The following is a 26,588-nucleotide window of genomic DNA, read 5'->3' as shown; positions in this document are numbered from 1 at the left end:
GGTTAGGTTGCACAGAGACAGACAGGTGAGGAGGTCTGTCTGTCTGTCTGTCTGTCTGTCTGTCTCCCCCGAGGTTAGGTTGCACAGAGACAGACAGGTGAGGAGGTCTGTCTGTCTGTCTGTCTGTCTGTCTGTCTCCCCCGAGGTTAGGTTGCACAGAGACAGACAGGTGAGGAGGTCTGTCTGTCTGTCTGTCTCCCCCGAGGTTAGGTTGCACAGAGACAGACAGGTGAGGAGGTCTGTCTGTCTATCTGTCTGTCTGTCTGTCTGTCTCCCCCGAGGTTAGGTTGCACAGAGACAGACAGGTGAGGAGGTCTGTCTGTCTGTCTGTCTGTCTCCCCCGAGGTTAGGTTGCACAGAGACAGACAGGTGAGGAGGTCTGTCTGTCTGTCTGTCTCCCCCGAGGTTAGGTTGCACAGAGACAGACAGGTGAGGAGGTCTGTCTGTCTGTCTGTCTGTCTCCCCCGAGGTTAGGTTGCACAGAGACAGACAGGTGAGGAGGTCTGTCTGTCTGTCTGTCTGTCTCCCCCGAGGTTAGGTTGCACAGAGACAGACAGGTGAGGAGGTCTGTCTGTCTGTCTGTCTGTCTGTCTGTCTCCCCCGAGGTTAGGTTGCACAGAGACAGACAGGTGAGGAGGTCTGTCTCGTTCTCTTAGACGGGACCAGGCCCAGAAGACAAACACAAACCCGCACACAGGAGCTTGTGGTCGAGCCAATAGGGAGGCTGGGCCGGTCCTCGTGCTAATGAAGACCGATTGTCTCAAGTCCACCAGCCAGGACCTGCAGTGACATCATCAAAGCACCACTTGCAAGCTGTCAATCATGATCTCATCAGGGCTCTTCCTGCCCCCCGCCCCCCATTCCCCTCCCCCGCCCGCCCTCCCCCCGGCCCGAGCCAAGCCCGTCCAAAGGCTCTGACAGGCTCTCGTTTGAGAACCCCCCCCCCTCCCTCCAACGGATTGGATCCGAAGAAAAACCCATGAAAGAGTCACGGGGGAACTGGAGAGAAAACTGTTGAGACTGGAGGCTTTTGTGGAGCTAAAAACGAGAAACAGTCCTCTGATCTGGGTCCAGGAGCTGGGGCTCTGATTGACTTACGGCGTTCAAGAGGCTAGCACGTCGCTCCCGAGAGTCGGACGCATACTCACCACAGCGGTGATTTGCGGCCCCTGCAGCTGGGCGTGCAGGATGGCGTCGTTGACGTGGTTCCGGATTGCGAGCAGAGCCAGCTCCAGGTCGTGTCCCGTGGCGAGCGTGCCGGCCAGCTCCTGCAGCACCGCCACGTACTTCCTCCAGGGGACATCCAGGCCCGTCAGCCCCACCAGGCAGCCGCGCATCACGTTGAGGCACAGGCCGCCGCACGAGCGGATCAGGGTCAGGCCGCGGCAGTGGGAGCAGTACTGCATTCGCACCAAGCCCCGCCCGCACTCCCGTGCCAGCCCCATCTTGTCCGTGGCGTTGAGGACCTCGCGGCCCAATGAGAGAAGCCGGCTTAGGGTCCGCCCCACCCCCAGGGCCCGGCCCAGCTCCTCCGCCAGGAGACGGGGGTGTGGCCCGAACGGGTTGATGTCCTGGCGCGTCATGGTCAGACACTCCACGTGATTGGGGGAGGGCAGGGCGGAGGGCGTGGCCGAGGGAGGGGCCAGGCCCGGGTTGACCAGACGGCGGTACACCAGGGGGAAGAGGTCGTCATAGAAACGATGAACGGAGCGCTCCACGGAGGTGTCGTTGTCCCCGCCCAGGTAGAGGGCGAGGTCGGAGAAGAGGCGGGTCACCAGGGGGCGGGCCTCGCGGGACAGGGGCTGGTAGGCACTGTCGAACAGAGCGCTGGTCAGGTTCAGAGTGAAGGACAGCAGGGACTGGAACGTATCTGGAGAGAGAGACAGAGAGAGAGAGAGACATACAGAGAGAGAGAGAGATACAGAGAGAGAGAGAGACATACAGAGAGAGAGAGAGATACAGAGAGAGAGAGAGAGAGAGAGAGATACAGAGAGAGAGAGAGAGAGAGAGAGAGAGAGAGAGAGAGAGAGAGAGAGAGAGATACAGAGAGAGAGAGATACAGAGAGAGAGAGAGAGAGAGAGAGAGAGAGAGAGAGAGAGAGAGAGAGATACAGAGAGAGAGAGAGACATACAGAGACAGACAGAGACAGAGACAGAGATGGGATTAAGTGGAGAAGGGGGTGAAAGTTTTAATCAACTGTGTGTATCAAGAGTGTGTGTGTGTGTCTATCTGGTAAGTTGAGGAGAGGGGGATCAGAGTCCGTAGAGGACTCCCTCCTCTTAGTCTGATGTAAGTCTGATGGCATTCTGACAGATGGAAGGGAGACAGCAACTGGGAAATGCTGCATGACCCACACCCACACACACACACACACACACACACACACACCCGTCCCCCCCAGCTGCCTTCTTACTCCCACTGACCCCTTGGTGTGTGTGTGTGTGTGTCTGTGTGTGTGTGTGTGTCTGTGTGTGTGTGTGTGTGTGTGTGTCTGTGTGTGTGTGTGTGTGTGTGTGTGTGTGTGTGTGTGTGTGTGTGTGTGTGTGTGAGGAGGGTTTATGGCTCAGTGCCTGTCCACACCCTGCTTAGTCTAGACAGATCTCCTCCTTCCATTAGAGAATGTCCCAGGAACTAAAAGAATTAGCTTAATTAAGACCATTAAACTGAATGAACCTGGGAGTCACTGTGATTGATCTCTGTGCTTAGTAAGCTGGAATGGGAGAAAAGACTGATTCAGATGCAGAAAGAGCAGCAGATAAGACAGTGGCTAAAGCACTGGACGGCCCCAGACACTGTGTTCACTGCCTCTCTCCCTCCACACACATCCACAAAGATCATCTCACATCTCCACGCACACAGACAGGAAGCTGGTGCGCATGGCTAATTGAGGAACTGCAGAAAAGAACCGACCGAACAAACCCAATATAGACGTGGGAAAGAACCAACACATCTCTCAACCCTCCCTTGACAAACACGCGCACACACGCACCCACACACACGCACGTCTTGGAGAGCTGCTTGTGTGACTGGACCTGGCTCCGCACCAGTTATTTCGTGGTGCAGTCACAGATGAGGGCTCCCGGGCCCTCGTGTTTACAGGAAGTGAACCGACACAGCGGGAGGGTGTCAGAGAGTGTGACGCCTCAGGGACATCCCCCTCCACATCTGCTCGTCCAATGAGAGAGCGGCGTTGAGAAACCCCAGCCAGCCCGGGTGGGGGAGAGCAGCAGGCCTTTACAGAGAGGTTTATCCTCTTACTTTAAAATCAGGATGCATTCAAGCAAGCGGACCGTTTTATCCAAATCAATGTACAGTGGGGGGTTTGAACCTGCGACCCTCTTGATGTGCAGTCTAATGCTCTTCCACTGAGTGAAATCGTTATGTACTCTGAAAATCTAGATAGATATGGGGTAGGTAAAACCCAGTGGTAAAGCATTTAACTATGAATCAAGAGGTCACAGGTTCAAATCCCGCTGTACTTTCGATAAAAGTATCTGCTAAATTAATAATGACAAGAAGAGAGAAGGCCTTTATACATCAAAGCACTAAGAACCAACAAGGTAGACTGGCTCAGTCAGCATTAATCCCCTGGTCCTCATTTCTGTGTGTGTGTGTGTGCGTGTGGTGTGTCTGTCTAAGTGTGTGTGCATCAACGACACATTTAGTCAGGAGACACCCTACAACTATGTACCAGTGTTGCAGAGGGAGTGGAGTGTGTTACACACACACACACACGCTGTTCCAATTAGGTCTGAGCCCCTCATCCACGGTAGCCTGTCTGAAGGTTAAGCCTGGCTGCAACTTGGGCTCTTGGGTTACACAGACACAGGGAGTGGGCCTGGAATAACATAAGACCACCGCACACTGTGACATGGGCTGGATAGTACACAGAGACACATACTGCCTTTCAATGTCTTTCTATCTATCTCTCTCTCTCACACACACACACACACACACACACACTCAGCAATAGCTGTAAATGTGATACTGGTCCACACCTCCAGGTTCCTGGACAGGAGCAGCTGACTTGTGTGTACTGTAGGTAGACCATGTACAGTGTATGTGTGTGTGTGTGTGTGTGTGTGTGTGTGTGTGTGTTTGTATTTGTGACATGTGGGGACAAATGTATGAATACACACCAACAAAGTGAGGACATGTGTAGAAGTGAGGACAAAAATCAATGTCCTCATTTTTCTGAGCATGCCACAGTGTTCTACAGCCTCAAATATATACCTGGTGCAAAAATCTCCTTAGTCCGAAATTTACACAATTTTCGGAATTAATCTGTGTAAGTGTGTATCCCATTTTTGCTCACTCCCTGTCACGCCAACTAGGGGACGTGTGTGGTACTACGCTAAACGCACACACATTCCGGAAGTGACATCAGAGATGTTCTAACATTTCACTTGTGAAAAATCCACACACAGCTAAGAAATTGAAGTGGCTAGCTATCAATTTAGCCAGTGGTTGTATTAAAATGTGTTGGCTAGCAGTAATAGGCTACAGTGCACAGTTTAATAAATGTTGTATTAAAATTTGTTTTTGAACAGTATAATTTACAATTATCTACAACGTGATGTTTGGAGGAATGCAACTGGTTAGCGAACGTTAGCAGGCTCAGTCTTGTTAACACTAGCGAACGTTAGCAGGCTCTTGTTAACACTAGCGAACGTTAGCAGGCTCTTGTTAGAACTAGCGAACGTTAGCAGGCTCTTGTTAACACTAGCGAACGTTAGCAGGCTCTTGTTAACACTAGCGAACGTTAGCAGGCTCTTGTTAACACTAGCGAACGTTAGCAGGCGCTTGTTAGAACTAGCGAACGTTAGCAGGCTCTTGTTAACACTAGCGAACGTTAGCAGGCTCTTGTTAACACTAGCGAAAGTTAGCAGGCTCTTGTTAACACTAGCGAAAGTTAACAGGCTCTTGTTAGCACTAGCGAACGTTAGCAGGCTCTTGTTAGCACTAGCGAACGTTAGCAGGCTCTTGTTAGAACTTTAGCTAAAGCCGGTAGCAGGCTCTCTTACTAACAACCAACTAAATACATGCTGGCTAACTTGCTAAAGGCATAGCTAACCACACCATCTGGACCGATTATGGAGCCACAACATAATTTTTCTTTATATTGCATATATACATATATATATGCTTGCATGATGTACATATATTTGTCTCTTAAATGGTGGACGAGCTTGATAAATAAGGTCACCGTAGCTAGTTAGCTAGCACAGCAGCACAGCTACAACACATGTAGGGACTTGTGACAGTGTAACTTTGCGAGGGCCCCCGTTCTCGCCAAGTGACGCAAGATCTGGGGCGTTTGAGGGGCTCCTTAACATTTTAATATTTTAGTAAGTCATAGTGAAATTACATTTATTAAGTTTACTTCTTGAAGTACTTAAATTAATTGAAAGTGCACTTGAAAGTATTGCAAAGTATACTTTGAGGCTCTTTAGGAAGTATACTTCATGAACTGAAAGCGCACTACACAGGTTACTTTACAGTATTCAAAAGTAAACCTTGAAATATACTATAAGTTTACTTTAAAGTGTACTAAATGACCTAAAAAGTGGGCCAATTCAGTTTACTTAGTACAAAAATAGTATATAAATAAGTACACTGCTAGTATACTTTAAGTAACATGATAATAGTATACTTTTTATACTAAGTATACTTACAAAATAATCTTAGTGTACTTCTTTTTTTGTAAGGGATGCTATGCCGTGTGTGTTAATAATGAGCCACCCTGGACCTTAAACAAGCAGAAGGGCAATAGATTACAACCGCCCGTTCAATGATAGTAGGTCATATATATAAATCAACCCATTTCTATTGTGATATATTAATTCCTGTTAAATAAATCCCACGATGCATTCAGATCTGTGTGTTTTCAACAGACAACTCGAGGTAGGCCCCATTTAACCTCTAGGACCAATACATTGAGTTATGAGTAATGTCTACTTTTAAGTAAGATCAATATATTAAAATATTAAATATCTAAATATTAAATCATTCCACTCGTGCTCAATAAATGACAACAAAATGTAATTAGGCCTGTTACATACATATAGCCTACATGGCACAGTGTTGCATCCCGTTCTCATTCCAAAGTCGTCAAATACAACCCAGTCTCATACTTCTGCGTATCTATGACACGGGTTTACACATCTATTTTGCGTGCCATATATACGCCAAATAGCTGTTTTGCGTGCAGTTTATACGCAAATTCCTCCTATTCATTTCTATCGGCAGAAAATGCGTCTATATCACACGCAGAACTTAATCAACTCTTTATCCATTATACGTCATCATCCAGACTCGGATTTTGCGGAGATTTACATTATAAATCCGTAACTTGTGTGCAGAAGCCGACACCTGGACTTCTGTGTGCGTGCTGCAGTGGCTATTTGGCAAGCTCAGAAGGGCGCGCTGACATGGAATTCTGTAGGCATCGGTTTGTGTTTTCGGTTAAACTGCTTTGATTTTACAAGCGTTGTTTGGGATACTGCATTTATTTTTTCCGGGATTATGAATCTAAATTAATGCACTGACTGATAAAGTAAATTGTTAAAACTCAAACTTTAGATTTTACTGGGGCACAGCAGATTTATACTGGGGCACGTGCCCCAGTAAAAAGGGTCTAACGACGCCCCTGCTCCATGCAGACTGACATGCACTGACACCTTGTGTCGGGCATACATTTCAAAGAGACATGAAAACGTAAAATGCATTAAAGTTGCTTTTGTGTACATAGTTGATAAATTCCTTAATGATCATGTTTTTACTTACTATTGTTGTTAAGGATTTAACATGGGGCCAAATACAACTTTTACACAAATGTACAATACAAATATGGGGTTGCTGTCACACATGCAGTTTTGGTCCAAAATTAGGGTTAGGGTTTTTAGTTCCCTTTATGGTACATAGTCATGGCTTATTACAGTGAATAATTGGGGTTAGTTAAACACAATCCTTCAATATCATAACCCTAGTATCAACAGGGGCTCAACAGCGCCACCTAGAATCCCACATTTTGGGCTAAAAGTCCAAGTTCAGATGTCCATATTTCACACCAGGAACCAAATAGAGCCGCCAGACTGGCATTGTGTTACTCTCCTGATCAAGACCTTTCCAATTATGTATTTGGTGTAGTCGTATGACAACATTTTAATTTTTACCCTGCTGGACTTAGACCTTGTGTCGGGCATACATTTCAAAGAGACATGAAAACGTAAAATGCATTAAAGTTGCTTTTGTGTACATAGTTGATAAATTCCTTAATGATCATGTTTTTACTTACTATTGTTGTTAAGGATTTAACATGGGGCCAAATACAACTTTTACACAAATGTACAATACAAATATGGGGTTGCTGTCACACATGCAGTTTTGGTCCAAAATTAGGGTTAGGGTTTTGAGTTCCCTTTATGGTACATAGTCATGGCTTATTACAGTGAATAATTGGGGTTAGTTAAACACAATCCTTCAATATCATAACCCTAGTATCAACAGGGGCTCAACAGCGCCACCTAGAATCCCACATTTTGGGCTAAAAGTCCAAGTTCAGATGTCCATATTTCACACCAGGAACCAAATAGAGCCGCCAGACTGGCATTGTGTTACTCTCCTGATCAAGACCTTTCCAATTATGTATTTGGTGTAGTCGTATGACAACATTTTAATTTTTACCCTGCTGGACTTACCTTGTGTCGGGCATACATTTCAAAGAGACATGAAAACGTAAAATGCATTAAAGTTGCTTTTGTGTACATAGTTGATAAATTCCTTAATGATCATGTTTTTACTTACTATTGTTGTTAAGGATTTAACATGGGGCCAAATACAACTTTTACACAAATGTACAATACAAATATGGGGTTGCTGTCACACATGCAGTTTTGGTCCAAAATTAGGGTTAGGGTTTTGAGTTCCCTTTATGGTACATAGTCATGGCTTATTACAGTGAATAATTGGGGTTAGTTAAACACAATCCTTCAATATCATAACCCTAGTATTAACAGGGGCTCAACAGCGCCACCTAGAATCCCACATTTTGGGCTAAAAGTCCAAGTTCAGATGTCCATATTTCACACCAGGAACCAAATAGAGCCGCCAGACTGGCATTGTGTTACTCTCCTGATCAAGACCTTTCCAATTATGTATTTGGTGTAGTCGTATGACAACATTTTAATTTTTACCCTGCTGGACTTACCTTGTGTCGGGCATACATTTCAAAGAGACATGAAAACGTAAAATGCATTAAAGTTGCTTTTGTGTACATAGTTGATAAATTCCTTAATGATCATGTTTTTACTTACTATTGTTGTTAAGGATTTAACATGGGGCCAAATACAACTTTTACACAAATGTACAATACAAATATGGGGTTGCTGTCACACATGCAGTTTTGGTCCAAAATTAGGGTTAGGGTTTTGAGTTCCCTTTATGGTACATAGTCATGGCTTATTACAGTGAATAATTGGGGTTAGTTAAACACAATCCTTCAATATCATAACCCTAGTATCAACAGGGGCTCAACAGCGCCACCTACAATCCCACATTTTGGGCTAAAAGTCCAAGTTCAGATGTCCATATTTCACACCAGGAACCAAATAGAGCCGCCAGACTGGCATTGTGTTACTCTCCTGATCAAGACCTTTCCAATGATGTATTGGGTGTAGTCGTATGACAACATTTTAATTTTTACCCTGCTGGACTTAGACCTTGTGTCGGGCATACATTTCAAAGAGACATGAAAAGGTAAAATGCATTAAAGTTGCTTTTGTGTACATAGTTGATAAATTCCTTAATGATCATGTTTTTACTTACTATTGTTGTTAAGGATTTAACATGGGGCCAAATACAACTTTTACACAAATGTACAATACAAATATGGGGTTGCTGTCACACATGCAGTTTTGGTCCAAAATTAGGGTTAGGGTTTTGAGTTCCCTTTATGGTACATAGTCATGGCTTATTACAGTGAATAATTGGGGTTAGTTAAACACAATCCTTCAATATCATAACCCTAGTATCAACAGGGGCTCAACAGCGCCACCTAGAATCCCACATTTTGGGCTAAAAGTCCAAGTTCAGATGTCCATATTTCACACCAGGAACCAAATAGAGCCGCCAGACTGGCATTGTGTTACTCTCCTGATCAAGACCTTTCCAATTATGTATTTGGTGTAGTCGTATGACAACATTTTAATTTTTACCCTGCTGGACTTACCTTGTGTCGGGCATACATTTCAAAGAGACATGAAAACGTAAAATGCATTAAAGTTGCTTTTGTGTACATAGTTGATAAATTCCTTAATGATCATGTTTTTACTTACTATTGTTGTTAAGGATTTAACATGGGGCCAAATACAACTTTTACACAAATGTACAATACAAATATGGGGTTGCTGTCACACATGCAGTTTTGGTCCAAAATTAGGGTTAGGGTTTTGAGTTCCCTTTATGGTACATAGTCATGGCTTATTACAGTGAATAATTGGGGTTAGTTAAACACAATCCTTCAATATCATAACCCTAGTATTAACAGGGGCTCAACAGCGCCACCTAGAATCCCACATTTTGGGCTAAAAGTCCAAGTTCAGATGTCCATATTTCACACCAGGAACCAAATAGAGCCGCCAGACTGGCATTGTGTTACTCTCCTGATCAAGACCTTTCCAATTATGTATTTGGTGTAGTCGTATGACAACATTTTAATTTTTACCCTGCTGGACTTACCTTGTGTCGGGCATACATTTCAAAGAGACATGAAAACGTAAAATGCATTAAAGTTGCTTTTGTGTACATAGTTGATAAATTCCTTAATGATCATGTTTTTACTTACTATTGTTGTTAAGGATTTAACATGGGGCCAAATACAACTTTTACACAAATGTACAATACAAATATGGGGTTGCTGTCACACATGCAGTTTTGGTCCAAAATTAGGGTTAGGGTTTTGAGTTCCCTTTATGGTACATAGTCATGGCTTATTACAGTGAATAATTGGGGTTAGTTAAACACAATCCTTCAATATCATAACCCTAGTATCAACAGGGGCTCAACAGCGCCACCTACAATCCCACATTTTGGGCTAAAAGTCCAAGTTCAGATGTCCATATTTCACACCAGGAACCAAATAGAGCCGCCAGACTGGCATTGTGTTACTCTCCTGATCAAGACCTTTCCAATGATGTATTGGGTGTAGTCGTATGACAACATTTTAATTTTTACCCTGCTGGACTTAGACCTTGTGTCGGGCATACATTTCAAAGAGACATGAAAAGGTAAAATGCATTAAAGTTGCTTTTGTGTACATAGTTGATAAATTCCTTAATGATCATGTTTTTACTTACTATTGTTGTTAAGGATTTAACATGGGGCCAAATACAACTTTTACACAAATGTACAATACAAATATGGGGTTGCTGTCACACATGCAGTTTTGGTCCAAAATTAGGGTTAGGGTTTTGAGTTCCCTTTATGGTACATAGTCATGGCTTATTACAGTGAATAATTGGGGTTAGTTAAACACAATCCTTCAATATCATAACCCTAGTATCAACAGGGGCTCAACAGCGCCACCTACAATCCCACATTTTGGGCTAAAAGTCCAAGTTCAGATGTCCATATTTCACACCAGGAACCAAATAGAGCCGCCAGACTGGCATTGTGTTACTCTCCTGATCAAGACCTTTCCAATTATGTATTGGGTGTAGTCATATGACAACATTTTAATTTTTACCCTGCTGGACTTAGACCTTGTGTCGGGCATACATTTCAAAGAGACATGAAAACGTAAAATGCATTAAAGTTGCTTTTGTGTACATAGTTGATAAATTCCTTAATGATCATGTTTTTACTTACTATTGTTGTTAAGGATTTAACATGGGGCCAAATACAACTTTTACACAAATGTACAATACAAATATGGGGTTGCTGTCACACATGCAGTTTTGGTCCAAAATTAGGGTTAGGGTTTTGAGTTCCCTTTATGGTACATAGTCATGGCTTATTACAGTGAATAATTGGGGTTAGTTAAACACAATCCTTCAATATCATAACCCTAGTATCAACAGGGGCTCAACAGCGCCACCTACAATCCCTTATTTAGGGCTAAAAGTCCAAGTTCAGATGTCCATATTTCACACTAGGAACCAAATAGAGCCGCCAGACTGGCATTGTGTTACTCTCCTGATCAAGGCCTTTCCAATGATGTATTTGGTGTAGTCGTATGACAACATTTTAATTTTTACCCTGCTGGACTAGACCTTGTGTCGGGCATACATTTCAAAGAGACATGAAAACGTAAAATGCATTAAAGTTGCTTTTGTGTACATAGTTGATAAATTCCTTAATGATCATGTTTTTACTTACTACTGTTGTTAAGGATTTAACATCAGGCCAAATACAACTCCCTGCCTGGGATTTTGTATTTAGACCAATATTGACACTCTTCACATAATGTAGAAACCACTTTCAAAGATGATGATGTTAAATAATGCTAAGTGAAGGTTACATATAAAGACAGTTAAATGTTGAGTTGTCGAGTATTGATAATTTATGTCTTGTATGTATATTTTAATTGTAATTGTTGAAAAAGATGTTTAAAATAACGAGTTTAAAAAGAAAACTACATTTCCCAGATAGCCGCCAACAAGTTTGAACAATAATAGGCACCATATTTGTAGTCCGGTTTGTTCACTTTTGGTTGTAGCGCAGATGACACCTATTGTTATTGTTAGTTTTACGGCAAATCCCTATTTTGCGTGCAGTTTATACGCAAAATCTTCCCCTTCATGTCTATCAACAGAAAAAGCGTCTATATTACACGCAGAACTTCATAAATTCTTATCATTTTACGTCATCATCCACAGTCGGATTTGACTAATATCACTTATCCATATTGACGTGTGTGGTGAATATTGAGATGATAGTTGTCTTGAGTTAAACAGTGTTAAATCAGAAAACATTGAAACACATCTCCACAGCCCACTCATAGACTACAGCTTTTATTGCCTGTGTGTGTTATAGCCTATATTTTTTCTTATTTATATGTACAAGAATGCTGCTTGGTGTTGGTGGCAAATAAAAATGACTGTTTGTTATTTAAAGGTGTTTGAGGTGAAAATTCCCCCACAAAAAAATACATTTGGAAGCTTCGATATTGTGAATCTCCGTAAAATCCGTGTCTGTGGATGTCCTGATGTTTCTCCAGTATGAAATGAAGATGGTGTGTAAAAAGTGAAGTTGTTTGAGGACTCTATGAGTGGGGGAGGGGAGACTGCCACTGTACTGACATTGTCGTGGTGTGAAACATGCCAGGTGTGTGTGTGGATGTCCTGATATTTCTCCAGTATGACATGAAGATGGTGTGTAAAAAGTAAAGTTGTTTGAGGATTCTATGAGTGGGGGATGGGAGACCGTCCACTGTACTGACATTGACGTGGTGTGAAATTTCTGTGTGTGTGTGGATGTCCTGATATTTCTCCAGTATGACATGAAGATGGTGTGTAAAAAGTGAAGTTGTTTGAGGATTCTATGGGTGGGGGATGGGAGACCGTCCACTGTACTGACATTGACGTGGTGTGAAATTTGTGTGTGTGTAAGGTTGGGTATCATTTGAACATTTTCGATAAAGATCCCAAACCGATACCTTTCAATTCGATACAATAACTTCACAATTCCTTTTCCGAAACTTTATATTTTGAAAATCAGGATTCTCAGCAGGATACTTTTCTATAAATGGTTATACATTGAGCACCATAATTCATTGGACAGATGTTATTTTGGAACTGTACTCTAGCACTTTGACATTGAAAGGATACAATGACAACAATGAGAATCAACGTGAAGACTGGCAACTTAAATGTGATTGTTTTTTTTGTTGTATGTATTGATGATTTAAAACTGGTTAACATAACAAGTTTGCTGGAAATTCATTTTTCATACGAGAAATAGACAGCCCCCTCAACCACTTAATCCTGGCACCAAGCCAGCTGCTACTGCTGCTGGTACTAGTAAAGCTACGAGGTATGCTAATAAAGCGGGAACGTTACTAACTGACACTACTTAAATCAGGCTTGGAATCAAAAACAAAAGTTGGCACGTAAAATTAACCTGCTAGCTAGCTAAGTTTGAGTGCAAATCTGTTATTTCATTATTGCCAGAAGACGACCCAGCAGCACTGGTGATTGATGAAGAAGTGTTGTGAAAGACAGCGTAGTTGTACAGTCTTAAATGAATCCCACGTCTGATGAAATGCTTCATCATGTGTGACGTGTTGCCAGACTTGCATTTAAGAATGGCATTGCAGTCGTTGCATTTGACCGTATTGCCATCAATTTGAACTAACAAAGTAGAACCAGGCTTTAGAACGTATCTTGGTTCCACAAAGCACACTGAAGTTTCCCGCTCCGCGTTCAACTCTGAGGCAGTCACTCACAAGTCTCACAAGCCAAAATAGCTTCATGCTGATTTGTCAGTCAAGTCGCCTAGGTAACTAACCCAACAACGATGTGAGTGATTGACAGGTTAGGAAAGCGTTTGTTTCGTTTTAAAGATTCAACATTTAGTACCGATTTTTTTCTCGGAATAAATCGATGCTCGGTAAGACCGACATGTTTCGGTCGGTATTAACTGGCACTGAATTTCAATACTCTACATGTATGTGGATGTCCTGATGTTTCTCCAGTATGAAATGAAGATGGTGTGTAAAAAGTGAAGTTGTTTGAGGACTCTATGAGTGGGGGAGGGGAGACTGCCACTGTACTAACATTGTCGTGGTGTGAAACATGCCAGGTGTGTGTGTGGATGTCCTGATATTTCTCCAGTATGACATGAAGATGGTGTGTAAAAAGTAAAGTTGTTTGAGGATTCTATGAGTGGGGGATGGGAGACCGTCCATTGTACTGACATTGACGTGGTGTGAAATTTCTGTGTGTGTGTGGATGTCCTGATATTTCTCCAGTATGACATGAAGATGGTGTGTAAAAAGTGAAGTTGTTTGAGGATTCTATGGGTGGGGGATGGGAGACCGTCCACTGTACTGACATTGACGTGGTGTGAAATTTGTGTGTGTGTGTGTAAGGGTGGGTATCATTTGAACATTTTCGATAAAGATCCCAAACCGATACCTTTCAATTCGATACAATAACTTCACAATTCCTTTTCCGAAACTTTATATTTTGAAAATCAGGATTCTCAGCAGGATACTTTTCTATAAATGGTTATACATTGAGCACCATAATTCATAAGACAGATGTTAGTTTGGAACTGTACTCTAGCACTTTGACATTGAAAGGATACAATGACAACAACGAGAATCAATGTGAAGACTGGCAACTTAAATGTGATTGTTTTTTTTTGTATGTATTGATGATTTAAAACTGGTTAACATAACAAGTTTGCTGGAAATTCATTTTTCACACAAGAAATAGACAGCCCCCTCAACCACTTCATCCTGGCACCAAGCCAGCTGCTACTGCTGCTGGTACTAGTAAAGCTACGAGGTATGCTAATAAAGCGGGAACGTTACTAACTGACACTACTTAAATCAGGCTTGGAATCAAAAACAAAAGTTGGCACGTAAAATTAACCTGCTAGCTAAGTTTGAGTGCAAATCTGTTATTTCATTATTGCCAGAAGACGACCCAGCAGCACTGGTGATTGATGAAGAAGTGTTGTGAAAGACAGTGTGGTTGTACAGTCTTAAATGAATCCCACGTCTGATGAAATGCTTCATCATGTGTGACGTGTTGCCAGACTTGCATTTAAGAATGGCATTGCAGTCGTTGCATTTGACCGTATTGCCATCAATTTGAACTAACAAAGTAGAACCAGGCTTTAGAACGTATCTTGGTTCCACAAAGCACACTGAAGTTTCCAGCTCCGCGTTCAACTCTGAGGCAGTCACTCACAAGTCTCACAAGCCAAAATAGCTTCATGCTGATTTGTCAGTCAAGTCGCCTAGGTAACTAACCCAACAACGATGTGAGTGATTGACAGGTTAGGAAAGCGTTTGTTTCGTTTTAAAGATTCAACATTTAGTACGGATTTTTTTCTCGGAATAAATCGATGCTCGGTAAGACCGACATGTTTCGGTCGGTATTAACTGGCACTGAATTTCAATACTCTACATGTATGTGGATGTCCTGATGTTTCTCCAGTATGAAATGAAGATGGTGTGTAAAAAGTGAAGTTGTTTGAGGACTCTATGAGTGGGGGATGGGAGACTGCCACTGTACTAACATTGTCGTGGTGTGAAACATGCCAGGTGTGTGTGTGGATGTCCTGATATTTCTCCAGTATGACATGAAGATGGTGTGTAAAAAGTAAAGTTGTTTGAGGATTCTATGGGTGGGGGATGGGAGACCGTCCACTGTACTGACATTGACGTGGTGTGAAATTTGTGTGTGTGTGTGTAAGGTTGGGTATCATTTGAACATTTTCGATAAAGATCCCAAACCGATACCTTTCAATTCGATACAATAACTTCACAATTCCTTTTCCGAAACTTTATATTTTGAAAATCAGGATTCTCAGCAGGATACTTTTCTATAAATGGTTATACATTGAGCACCATAATTCATTGGACAGATGTTATTTTGGAACTGTACTCTAGCACTTTGACATTGAAAGGATACAATGACAACAATGAGAATCAACGTGAAGACTGGCAACTTAAATGTGATTGTTTTTTTTGTTGTATGTATTGATGATTTAAAACTGGTTAACATAACAAGTTTGCTGGAAATTCATTTTTCATACGAGAAATAGACAGCCCCCTCAACCACTTAATCCTGGCACCAAGCCAGCTGCTACTGCTGCTGGTACTAGTAAAGCTACGAGGTATGCTAATAAAGCGGGAACGTTACTAACTGACACTACTTAAATCAGGCTTGGAATCAAAAACAAAAGTTGGCACGTAAAATTAACCTGCTAGCTAGCTAAGTTTGAGTGCAAATCTGTTATTTCATTATTGCCAGAAGACGACCCAGCAGCACTGGTGATTGATGAAGAAGTGTTGTGAAAGACAGCGTAGTTGTACAGTCCTAAATGAATCCCACGTCTGATGAAATGCTTCATCATGTGTGACGTGTTGCCAGACTTGCATTTAAGAATGGCATTGCAGTCGTTGCATTTGACCGTATTGCCATCAATTTGAACTAACAAAGTAGAACCAGGCTTTAGAACGTATCTTGGTTCCACAAAGCACACTGAAGTTTCCCGCTCCGCGTTCAACTCTGAGGCAGTCACTCACAAGTCTCACAAGCCAAAATAGCTTCATGCTGATTTGTCAGTCAAGTCGCCTAGGTAACTAACCCAACAACGATGTGAGTGATTGACAGGTTAGGAAAGCGTTTGTTTCGTTTTAAAGATTCAACATTTAGTACCGATTTTTTTCTCGGAATAAATCGATGCTCGGTAAGACCGACATGTTTCGGTCGGTATTAACTGGCACTGAATTTCAATACTCTACATGTATGTGGATGTCCTGATGTTTCTCCAGTATGACATGAAGATGGTGTGTAAAAAGTAAAGTTGTTTGAGGATTCTATGAGTGGGGGATGGGAGACCGTCCATTGTACTGACATTGACGTGGTGTGAAATTTCTGTGTGTGTGTGGATGTCCTGATATTTCTCCAGTATGACATGAAGATGGTGTGTAAAAAGTGAAGTTGTTTGAGGATTCTATGGGTGGGGGATGGGAGACCGTCCACTGTACTGACATTGACGTGGTGTGAAATTTGTGTGTGTGTGTGTAAGGTTGGGTATCATTTGAACATTTTCGATAAAGATCCCAAACCGATACCTTTCAATTCGATACAATAACTTCACAATTCCTTTTCCGATACTTTATATTGTGAAAATCAGGATTCTCAGCAGGCTACTTTTCTATAAATGGTTATACATTGAGCACCATAATTCATAGGACAGATGTTAGTTTGGAACTGTACTCTAGCACTTTGACATTGAAAGGATACAATGACAACAACGAGAATCAATGTGAAGACTGGCAACTTAAATGTGATTGTTTTTTTTTGTATGTATTGATGATTTAAAACTGGTTAACATAACAAGTTTGCTGGAAATTCATTTTTCACACAAGAAATAGACAGCCCCCTCAACCACTTCATCCTGGCACCAAGCCAGCTGCTACTGCTGCTGGTACTAGTAAAGCTACGAGGTATGCTAATAAAGCGGGAACGTTACTAACTGACACTACTTAAATCAGGCTTGGAATCAAAAACAAAAGTTGGCACGTAAAATTAACCTGCTAGCTAAGTTTGAGTGCAAATCTGTTATTTCATTATTGCCAGAAGACGACCCAGCAGCACTGGTGATTGTTGAAGAAGTGTTGTGAAAGACAGTGTGGTTGTACAGTCTTAAATGAATCCCACGTCTGATGAAATGCTTCATCATGTGTGACGTGTTGCCAGACTTGCATTTAAGAATGGCATTGCAGTCGTTGCATTTGACCGTATTGCCATCAATTTGAACTAACAAAGTAGAACCAGGCTTTAGAACGTATCTTGGTTCCACAAAGCACACTGAAGTTTCCAGCTCCGCGTTCAACTCTGAGGCAGTCACTCACAAGTCTCACAAGCCAAAATAGCTTCATGCTGATTTGTCAGTCAAGTCGCCTAGGTAACTAACCCAACAACGATGTGAGTGATTGACAGGTTAGGAAAGCGTTTGTTTCGTTTTAAAGATTCAACATTTAGTACGGATTTTTTTCTCGGAATAAATCGATGCTCGGTAAGACCGACATGTTTCGGTCGGTATTAACTGGCACTGAATTTCAATACTCTACATGTATGTGGATGTCCTGATGTTTCTCCAGTATGAAATGAAGATGGTGTGTAAAAAGTGAAGTTGTTTGAGGACTCTATGAGTGGGGGATGGGAGACTGCCACTGTACTAACATTGTCGTGGTGTGAAACATGCCAGGTGTGTGTGTGGATGTCCTGATATTTCTCCAGTATGACATGAAGATGGTGTGTAAAAAGTAAAGTTGTTTGAGGATTCTATGAGTGGGGGATGGGAGACCGTCCATTGTACTGACATTGACGTGGTGTGAAATTTCTGTGTGTGTGTGGATGTCCTGATATTTCTCCAGTATGACATGAAGATGGTGTGTAAAAAGTGAAGTTGTTTGAGGATTCTATGGGTGGGGGATGGGAGACCGTCCACTGTACTGACATTGACGTGGTGTGAAATTTGTGTGTGTGTGTGTAAGGTTGGGTATCATTTGAACATTTTCGATAAAGATCCCAAACCGATACCTTTCAATTCGATACAATAACTTCACAATTCCTTTTCCGATACTTTATATTGTGAAAATCAGGATTCTCAGCAGGCTACTTTTCTATAAATGGTTATACATTGAGCACCATAATTCATAGGACAGATGTTAGTTTGGAACTGTACTCTAGCACTTTGACATTGAAAGGATACAATGACAACAACGAGAATCAATGTGAAGACTGGCAACTTAAATGTGATTGTTTTTTTTTGTATGTATTGATGACTTAAAACTGGTTAACATAACAAGTTTGCTGGAAATTCATTTTTCACACAAGAAGTAGACAGCCCCCTCAACCACTTTATCCTGGCACCAAGCCAGCTGCTACTGCTGCTGGTACTAGTAAAGCTACGAGGTATGCTAATAAAGCGGGAACGTTACTAACTGACACTACTTAAATCAGGCTTGGAATCAAAAACAAAAGTTGGCACGTAAAATTAACCTGCTAGCTAGCTAAGTTTGAGTGCAAATCTGTTATTTCATTATTGCCAGAAGACGACCCAGCAGCACTGGTGATTGATGAAGAAGTGTTGTGAAAGACAGTGTGGTTGTACAGTCTTAAATGAATCCCACGTCTGATGAAATGCTTCATCATGTGTGACGTGTTGCCAGACTTGCATTTAAGAATGGCATTGCAGTCGTTGCATTTGACCGTATTGCCATCAATTTGAACGAAGTAGAAGGAGCTCTTTACTGGGGCACGTGCCCCAAGTAAAAAGGGTCTGACAACGCCTTTGCTTCCCACCACCTTTGGAAACTTCTGATCTGGGTTCCCAACATTATGCATTCAGAAGCATACCTATACCTTATTTAATAGGTTGCCCTTTGCTCCTACAACAAATATCATATTTTTGTGAGTGGCTGGAGGAACACTATGACTACACGTAAATACCTTTTTTGGTGGGTGATTAATTTAAACTTGTTTAGAACTAACTCATGCCGATCAGATGGTCAGCTTGCCGTTGTGAAAGTTACTTTTGTTCTATTGCATTGTCTCCAGTCAAACTCTACTTCACTAAAAAGCTATTTCAGTTCATCAGTATGATAATTTTGTTATTAACACGTTAATGCTAAATGCATAAATGTAAATGTAAGAGACCTCAGGATTCACTCTTAACCACAGGGCCAATATGTAGGTCTGATTTAGACATCAGTGTGTGTGTGTAGCTCAGGACCCAGTATTCACCACGGGGCCAATATGTAGGTCTGATTTAGAAGTCAGTGTGTGTGTGTGTAGCTCAGGACTCCATATTCACCATGGGGCCAATATGTAGGTCTGATTTAGACATCAGTGTGTGTGTGTGTAGCTCAGGACTCAGTATTCACCACTGGGCCAATATGTAGGTCTGATTTAGACATCAGTGTGTGTGTGTGTAGCTCAGGACTCAGTATTCACCATGGGGCCAATATGTAGGTCTGATTTAGAAGTCAGTGTGTGTGTGTGTGTAGCTCAGGATTCCATATTCACCATGGGGCCAATATGTAGGTCTGATTTAGACATCAGTGTGTGTGTGTGTAGCTCAGGACCCAGTATTCACCATGGGGCCAATATGTAGGTCTGATTTAGACATCAGTGTGTGTGTGTGTGTGTAGCTCAGGACAACATATTTCCCATGGGGCCAATATGTAGGTCTGATTTAGACATCAGTGTGTGTGTGTAGCTCAGGACCCAGTATTCACCATGGGGCCAATATGTAGGTCTGATTTAGACATCAGTGTGTGTTTGTGTAGCTCAGGACTCAGTATTCACCACGGGACCAATATGTAGGTCTGATTTAGAAGTCAGTGTGTGTGTGTGTGTAGCTCAGGACTCCATTATTCACCAAGGGGCCAATATGTAGGTCTGATTTAGAAGTCAGTGTGTGTGTGTGTAGCTCAGGACTCCATATTCACCATGGGGCCAATATGTAGGTCTGATTTAGACATCAGTGTGTGTGTGTAGCTCAGGACCCAGTATTCACCATGGGGCCAATATGTAGGTCTGATTTAGACATCAGTGTGTGTGTGTGTGTGTAGCTCAGGACTCAGTATTCACCACGGGGCCAATATGTAGGTCTGATTTAGACATCAGTGTGTGTGTGTGTGTGTGTAGCTCAGGACTCAGTATTCACCATGGGGCCAATATGTAGGTCTGATTTAGAAGTCAGTGTGTGTGTGTGTAGCTCAGGACTCAGTATTCACCACGGGACCAATATGTAGGTCTGATTTAGAAGTCAGTGTGTGTGTGTGTAGCTCAGGACTCAGTATTCACCATGGGGCCAATATGTAGGTCTGATTTAGACATCAGTGTGTGTGTGTGTAGCTCAGGACTCCATTATTCACCAAGGGGCCAATATGTAGGTCTGATTTAGAAGTCAGTGTGTGTGTGTGTAGCTCAGGACTCCATATTCACCTTGGGGCCAATATGTAGGTTTGACTTAGACATCAGTGTGTGTGTGTGTAGCTCAGGACTCCATTATTCACCATGGGGCCAATATGTAGGTCTGATTTAGAAGTCAGTGTGTGTGTGTGTAGCTCAGGACTCCATATTTACCATGGGGCCAATATGTAGTTCTGATTTAGACATCAGTGTGTGTGTGTAGCTCAGGACCCAGTATTCACCATGGGGCCAATATGTAGGTCTGATTTAGACATCAGTGTGTGTTTGTGTAGCTCAGGACTCAGTATTCACCACGGGACCAATATGTAGGTCTGATTTAGAAGTCAGTGTGTGTGTGTGTGTGTGTAGCTCAGGACTCCATTATTCACCAAGGGGCCAATATGTAGGTCTGATTTAGAAGTCAGTGTGTGTGTGTGTGTAGCTCAGGACTCAGTATTCACCACTGGGCCAATATGTAGGTCTGATTTAGACATCAGTGTGTGTGTGTGTAGCTCAGGACTCAGTATTCACCATGGGGCCAATATGTAGGTCTGATTTAGAAGTCAGTGTGTGTGTGTGTGTAGCTCAGGACTCCATATTCACCATGGGGCCAATATGTAGGTCTGATTTAGACATCAGTGTGTGTGTGTAGCTCAGGACCCAGTATTCACCATGGGGCCAATATGTAGATCTGATTTAGACATCAGTGTGTGTGTGTGTAGCTCAGGACTCCATATTTACCATGGGGCCAATATGTAGGTCTGATTTAGACATCAGTGTGTGTGTGTAGCTCAGGACCCAGTATTCACCATGGGGCCAATATGTAGGTCTGATTTAGACATCAGTGTGTGTTTGTGTAGCTCAGGACTCAGTATTCACCACGGGACCAATATGTAGGTCTGATTTAGAAGTCAGTGTGTGTGTGTGTGTAGCTCAGGACTCCATTATTCACCAAGGGGCCAATATGTAGGTCTGATTTAGAAGTCAGTGTGTGTGTGTGTGTAGCTCAGGACCCAGTATTCACCATGGGGCCAATATGTAGGTCTGATTTAGACATCAGTGTGTGTGTGTAGCTCAGGACACAGTATTCACCATGGGGCCAATATGTAGGTCTGATTTAGACATCAGTGTGTGTGTGTGTGTGTAGGTCAGGACTCAGTATTCACCATGGGGCCAATATGTAGGTCTGATTTAGACATCAGTGTGTGTGTGTGTGTGTGTGTGTAGCTCAGGACTCAGTATTCACCATGGGGCCAATATGTAGGTCTGATTTAGACATCAGTGTGTGTGTGTGTGTGTGTGTGTAGCTCAGGACTCAGTATTCACCATGGGGCCAATATGTAGGTCTGATTTAGACATCAGTGTGTGTATGTGTGTTTATATGTACTGAAAAGTGATGAAAATATTATTTGTCCTCATATGTAGGTGAAAAATCACGTTGTGCAAAAATATGCTTTAAATGAAAATATCAACAGATGACTGTCATAACAAGGCCAATGGCAACATAAATATGTGTTCAGCTTGGCTCTAGCACTTTCAGAAAGGCATGTCCCCATTTGTCACAAATTTTTCATACGTACCAAATTGTCACAAAAACACGTATGTGTGTGTGTGTGTGTGTGTGTGTGCGGAGGAGGAGGTCTCTCGTTTCTCCAAACGAGGGGACTCAGAATTAGGACCCTCCATCCCTCCCCAGCATGTGTGGCGGTATCCTAGCAACAGTGGCCAAAACAGAGAGGTATGGAGTTACAGGGCAGGGATTACTCTGATCATGTGATCACCTTATACTGGTCAGCGATAGGACAAGGGTTGGGGTGAAAGGTCAGCGAGCGTCATACAGCTTCAGATCCGACTGTCGCATCCGCTGGTCCCCGATAACAGGGTGCATCATGGGAGAAACGGGGGGGGGGGGGGTCAGACTGACATTGTTAGCTCTGGTAGTGGGTACAGTTCAGTGCGCGTTCAATATATAACACAGTTCCTGCAACTCTCAACTTAGAACACACACGAAAACATACCTTTCATCTCTCCATTTCTCTCTACACACACACACCCACACACACACACACAGACACACTCAGTAAGTGGCTCCTATCTAAGACCCCATGGGACCAGCCACTAGCCTGTGAAAGGCAGCGAGGGACAAGTGAACTATTCTTCAGGCCATTCAGAGCTCCTCGTTAGCGAGACAGTCTGATTCACATGGTAACACAGCTCCTGGGATACTGACTGAATGTAAACATCTCTCACTCCTTTTCTTTCACTGGCTCAGAACAAGACCTGCTGTGTACTCTCCATCTTCCATTAGGGAGAGAGCAGAGAGAAAGCGAGGAGACAGCGAGGAGAGAGGGAGAGACCGCGAAAAACAAAGAGAGACCCAGCAGAGGAGGAGGGTAAGAGACACAGAAAGAGAGACCTGGAGACCCAGAGATAGAGAGGGGGGTGACGTGAAGGAAGAGAGACAAGAAAGACACTTTCACATCAGCAGCGACCAGGAGCCAAGTCCAAGCTCTCACCCAGCCAGGGACAGGGGCGGGAGAGCCATCTGTGGCGCGTGCTTTTAGAGGTTTCTTCGCGGAGGGAACCCATGCGGGCACGGGCAACCCCAAGGGGAGACAGCCCGCCACTGTACCACACGAGCAGTGGTCTAAAATGCTTTGCTACGCACACAGACCCTTACATTTAGTCATTTAGCAGACGCTCTTATCCAGAGCGACTTACAGTAAGTACAGGGACATTCTCCCCGAGGCAAGTGGGGTGAAGTGCCTTGCCCAAGGACACAACGTCAATTGGCACAGCCAGGAATCGAACCTTCTGATTACTAGTCCGATTCCCTAACCGCTCAGCCACCTGAATCACTTAGTGAGCCTCCACCGCTCCTGCCTGCCTGCTTGCTTGCTTGCTTACCCTGGAAGGTGGAGGCGTGATCCCTCATCAGGTACTTGAGCTCGAAGCTGTAGGAGCGCACCTTCTGCAGAGTCTCGCTGCGGACGGCCGCCAGGTAGCTCTCCTCCATCTTCCGGGTGCAGCAGGTGGGCCCGGGGTGCTTGCACACCTGAAGGTCCGCACCTGCACGAGGGGGGAAGGGGCAGAGAGAGAGAGAGAGAGAGAGAGAGAGAGAGAGAGAGAGAGAGAGAGAGAGAGAGAGAGAGAGAGAGAGAGAGAGAGAGAGAGAGAGAGAGAGAGAGAGAGAGGTGACAAGGTTCAGAGACGGCAGCGTTCCACTTTGTTGCTCACAAGTGCTGAGCATGCAGACCCAGCCCTGAGGGGACCCTGCTATTGTCTCCGCTTCTTCTTCTGCTTCTAGCCTCTCATGACCCGGCCCGCCGGGAGCACGCGGGGTGTCCACCGTACATGAGAACAGGTGACTGTTCCTCCACGCAGCTCCAAGAGTTTGCTGACTTCAGACATTCCTAACACGTCTGAGGAATTGTAAGGGCTGTTTGGCCTAAGTCGGGTTTCTAGAGAGCGTCATGTCAGATACTGTTAAGGGAATACAGGGCGAGAAGGATCATGAGGGAGGGAGGGTACGAGGGAGAGAGAGGGACAGCTGAGAGAGAGCGAGAGAGTGCACAGAAGGAAAGAGCAAGATGGCCAAATGAGAACGAGACAGACGAGAGAGAGAGAAAAAGGGAAAGAGAGGGGGAGAGAGACAGAAATGAGAGGGGGGTGAAAGAGAGAGAGACAGACAGAGAGAGAGAGAGAGAGAGAGAGAGAGAGAGAGAGAGAGAGAGAGAGAGAGAGAGAGAGAGAGAGAGAGAGAGAGAGAGAGAGAGAGAGAGAGAGCGGGCGGGCGAGAGAGCAGCGAGGTCTCATGATCGCTGTGCCACTCTCTGAAGAGAGAGGAATCTGACATTGACACGCTCCTGTAAGCCAAGCTGAGGAACAGCTGACTGGGATCAGAGGGACATGCATGAAGGGGAGCAGCCAGACCGGGTCCACGGGCTCACACCACAACTCACACCCTACTGCAGAGGCAGGAGAGGTGGGCTGCCTGGACTGCTGCCTGGAGCTCCACGGATCACTCACACCATCACAATCAATACCTCAATATAGAAAGAGAGCCCTTTATCTCTCAACCTTCCCTTCACACACACTACCCACGGTGTGCACAAAGTGTGCGTGCGGCGTGTTACCAGTGTGTGTACGCCGGGTGTGCATGCATGTGACCTGTGTGTGTGTGTGTGTGTGTGTGTGTGTGTGTGTCTGAGAAGGCCAGGATCTCTGCAGCTGTTGGGGGGTCTGGCTTCTTTTGTGCCATTATGCAGTGATGTGTCTGGATTCTGTGTGGACGCTGAGGACATGAGGCTATGCCTGAACTGTACATTAAAATGCCACAGCAAATGACAGAGATTCAGCATGGACTACAGAACAAAAGGGGCTTTAAGGGACTGAAATACTTCATGTAAACCCAATGGAAATGTTACCTATGGAGATGATAGACTTATGATAAAATACATTCAGTCTCAATTGAAAACTATCTTGGCTGGTTGAGGTGGTGTAGCCTAGCCCCGTACAAAACATCTCCTGTGACTGCTTTCTGACAATCTAACCCTTCAGTCTCTGCATTTTGTAATTCGTTTAAGTCAATACATCGCCCACCTGTGAAATTATAATTCGAGGCTTTCGTTGGCATAGCTGGCTGAAGCTGTTACGAAAAGTGATTAATTACGTGAATGAGTCAGAGGACCTAAGTTCAAAAGCCCGAGTGGGAAGTTAGCGAGGAAGCGACAAGCGACGCATTCACTCCTGAAAACACAACAATGTTCATCTACAGGCGGGCGACTTGTTACGGTAGTGATGTCTGTCTCCCACCAAACGTGGGCCAGCTGTCCATTACCATGTTGTTCCACAGCCAGCACAGAGGGGTTAGAGATGATCAGCAGGAATGCGCTAGCTGTCAACTGGACTGGATAGATACATCTGCTCTAAACACTTGAATGAAGAATCCATACCTCGGGGGTGGCACCGAGGCTTTTTAGACACACTTAGTTTAGGCTATGAGTTATATATGTTTCCCTGATCGTGTACGAGAAAGTCTGAGAGCAAAGAAAAGCTCTAAAAATTATTAATTATTTTTGCTTCAATTAGGCTATGCAGAAATGACAACTAGTAGGGTTATGGTTTAGATCACATTGAAGATTGAGTTTATAGAAAGATCCAATGAGGGTCTCCATGTCTCAATCTCCGATCATTCCTTTACATACCCCACCGATATCATGGTCTTTATTTAAGCATTAAATGTCAGCACAAAATAATGTGAATAATTTAAATGTACAATTTATTTAAATAGGTCTACACTTGATTTATAGTTTTTGATATTCGTTTTTGAGAATCATATCTCGTAACCTGAAGATTGTGAGTTCGAGCCTCACGTGGAGCAGTTATTTTGCGTATCTTTTTTTGTATCTGTACATATGCTCTCATCGGGTCCGCACGGGACAAGCCTACCTGGTCCAGGTGTGTCGGGGACCCATTTCAAAGAGCCGATCTGGCGGAGCTGGAATGCGGTTTTCACCTCGTGGCAACTGTGTGCACGAGTACCTGAGGCTCCCAAGAGGACAACTGTCACCCAAATCAACCAAAAGTCAACGCGTTGGAGTATTCCGCGGAACATTTCACCATCTCAATCAGATATTCTGTTGTTGGTGATATACTTTTGAATATCTACCGGTTGATCAGGGATTTTATGGAAAGAGAAGCCCTCAACAAGTCCACGAGTCTTATCAACTTCATCTGTGTAAATCTTGTATTTTTCCAGAGAGCAAAGCGGACCCCGTTAAATCCATGCAGTAGCCTATAGCCTAAGAGGGAGCACCGCGAGTTAATTCGCAATCTCTCTCTCTCTCTCTCTCTCTCTCTCTCTCTCTCTCTCTCTCTCTCTCTCTTTCACACTACATTTCTCTCTTTCTCTCTCTCTC

The 26,588-nt window shown here is 43.6% G+C and overlaps 1 protein-coding gene across 1 annotated transcript; it reads right to left on the bottom strand.

The window, feature by feature from the left end:
* Nucleotides 1-1,103: 1,103 nt before the first annotated feature.
* LOC134010822 (glypican-5-like) lies at nucleotides 1,104-26,525 on the bottom strand. The gene is made up of 3 exons (XM_062450105.1): nucleotides 26,119-26,525; nucleotides 23,575-23,736; nucleotides 1,104-1,870 (listed from the first exon to the last, which is right to left on the bottom strand). Exons 1-3 carry the CDS (start codon nucleotides 26,282-26,284, stop codon nucleotides 1,104-1,106), a joined length of 1,095 nt encoding a protein of 364 aa, XP_062306089.1. The 5' UTR covers nucleotides 26,285-26,525.
* Between the last annotated feature and the right edge of the window lie 63 nt (nucleotides 26,526-26,588).

This window comes from Osmerus eperlanus, chromosome 24 (assembly GCF_963692335.1).
Source record: "Osmerus eperlanus chromosome 24, fOsmEpe2.1, whole genome shotgun sequence".
NCBI classification, from domain to species: Eukaryota; Metazoa; Chordata; class Actinopteri; order Osmeriformes; family Osmeridae; genus Osmerus; species Osmerus eperlanus.
Note: the sequence above shows the minus strand (reverse complement) of the source record. Positions and strands in the feature narration are given on the sequence as shown.

What these genes read in the sequence shown, in the direction of transcription:
- LOC134010822 (XM_062450105.1), bottom strand. Translation starts at nt 26,284, where the DNA reads ATGTTCCGCGGAATACTCCAACGCGTTGACTTTTGGTTGATTTGGGTG. An exon ending in CCCCGACACACCTGGACCAG is followed by an intron (nt 23,737 to 26,118) that starts GTAGGCTTGTCC and finishes CCCCTCGTGCAG; the next exon opens with GTGCGGACCTTCAGGTGTGC. An exon ending in TCACGCCTCCACCTTCCAGG is followed by an intron (nt 1,871 to 23,574) that starts GTAAGCAAGCAA and finishes CTCTCTCTCCAG; the next exon opens with ATACGTTCCAGTCCCTGCTG.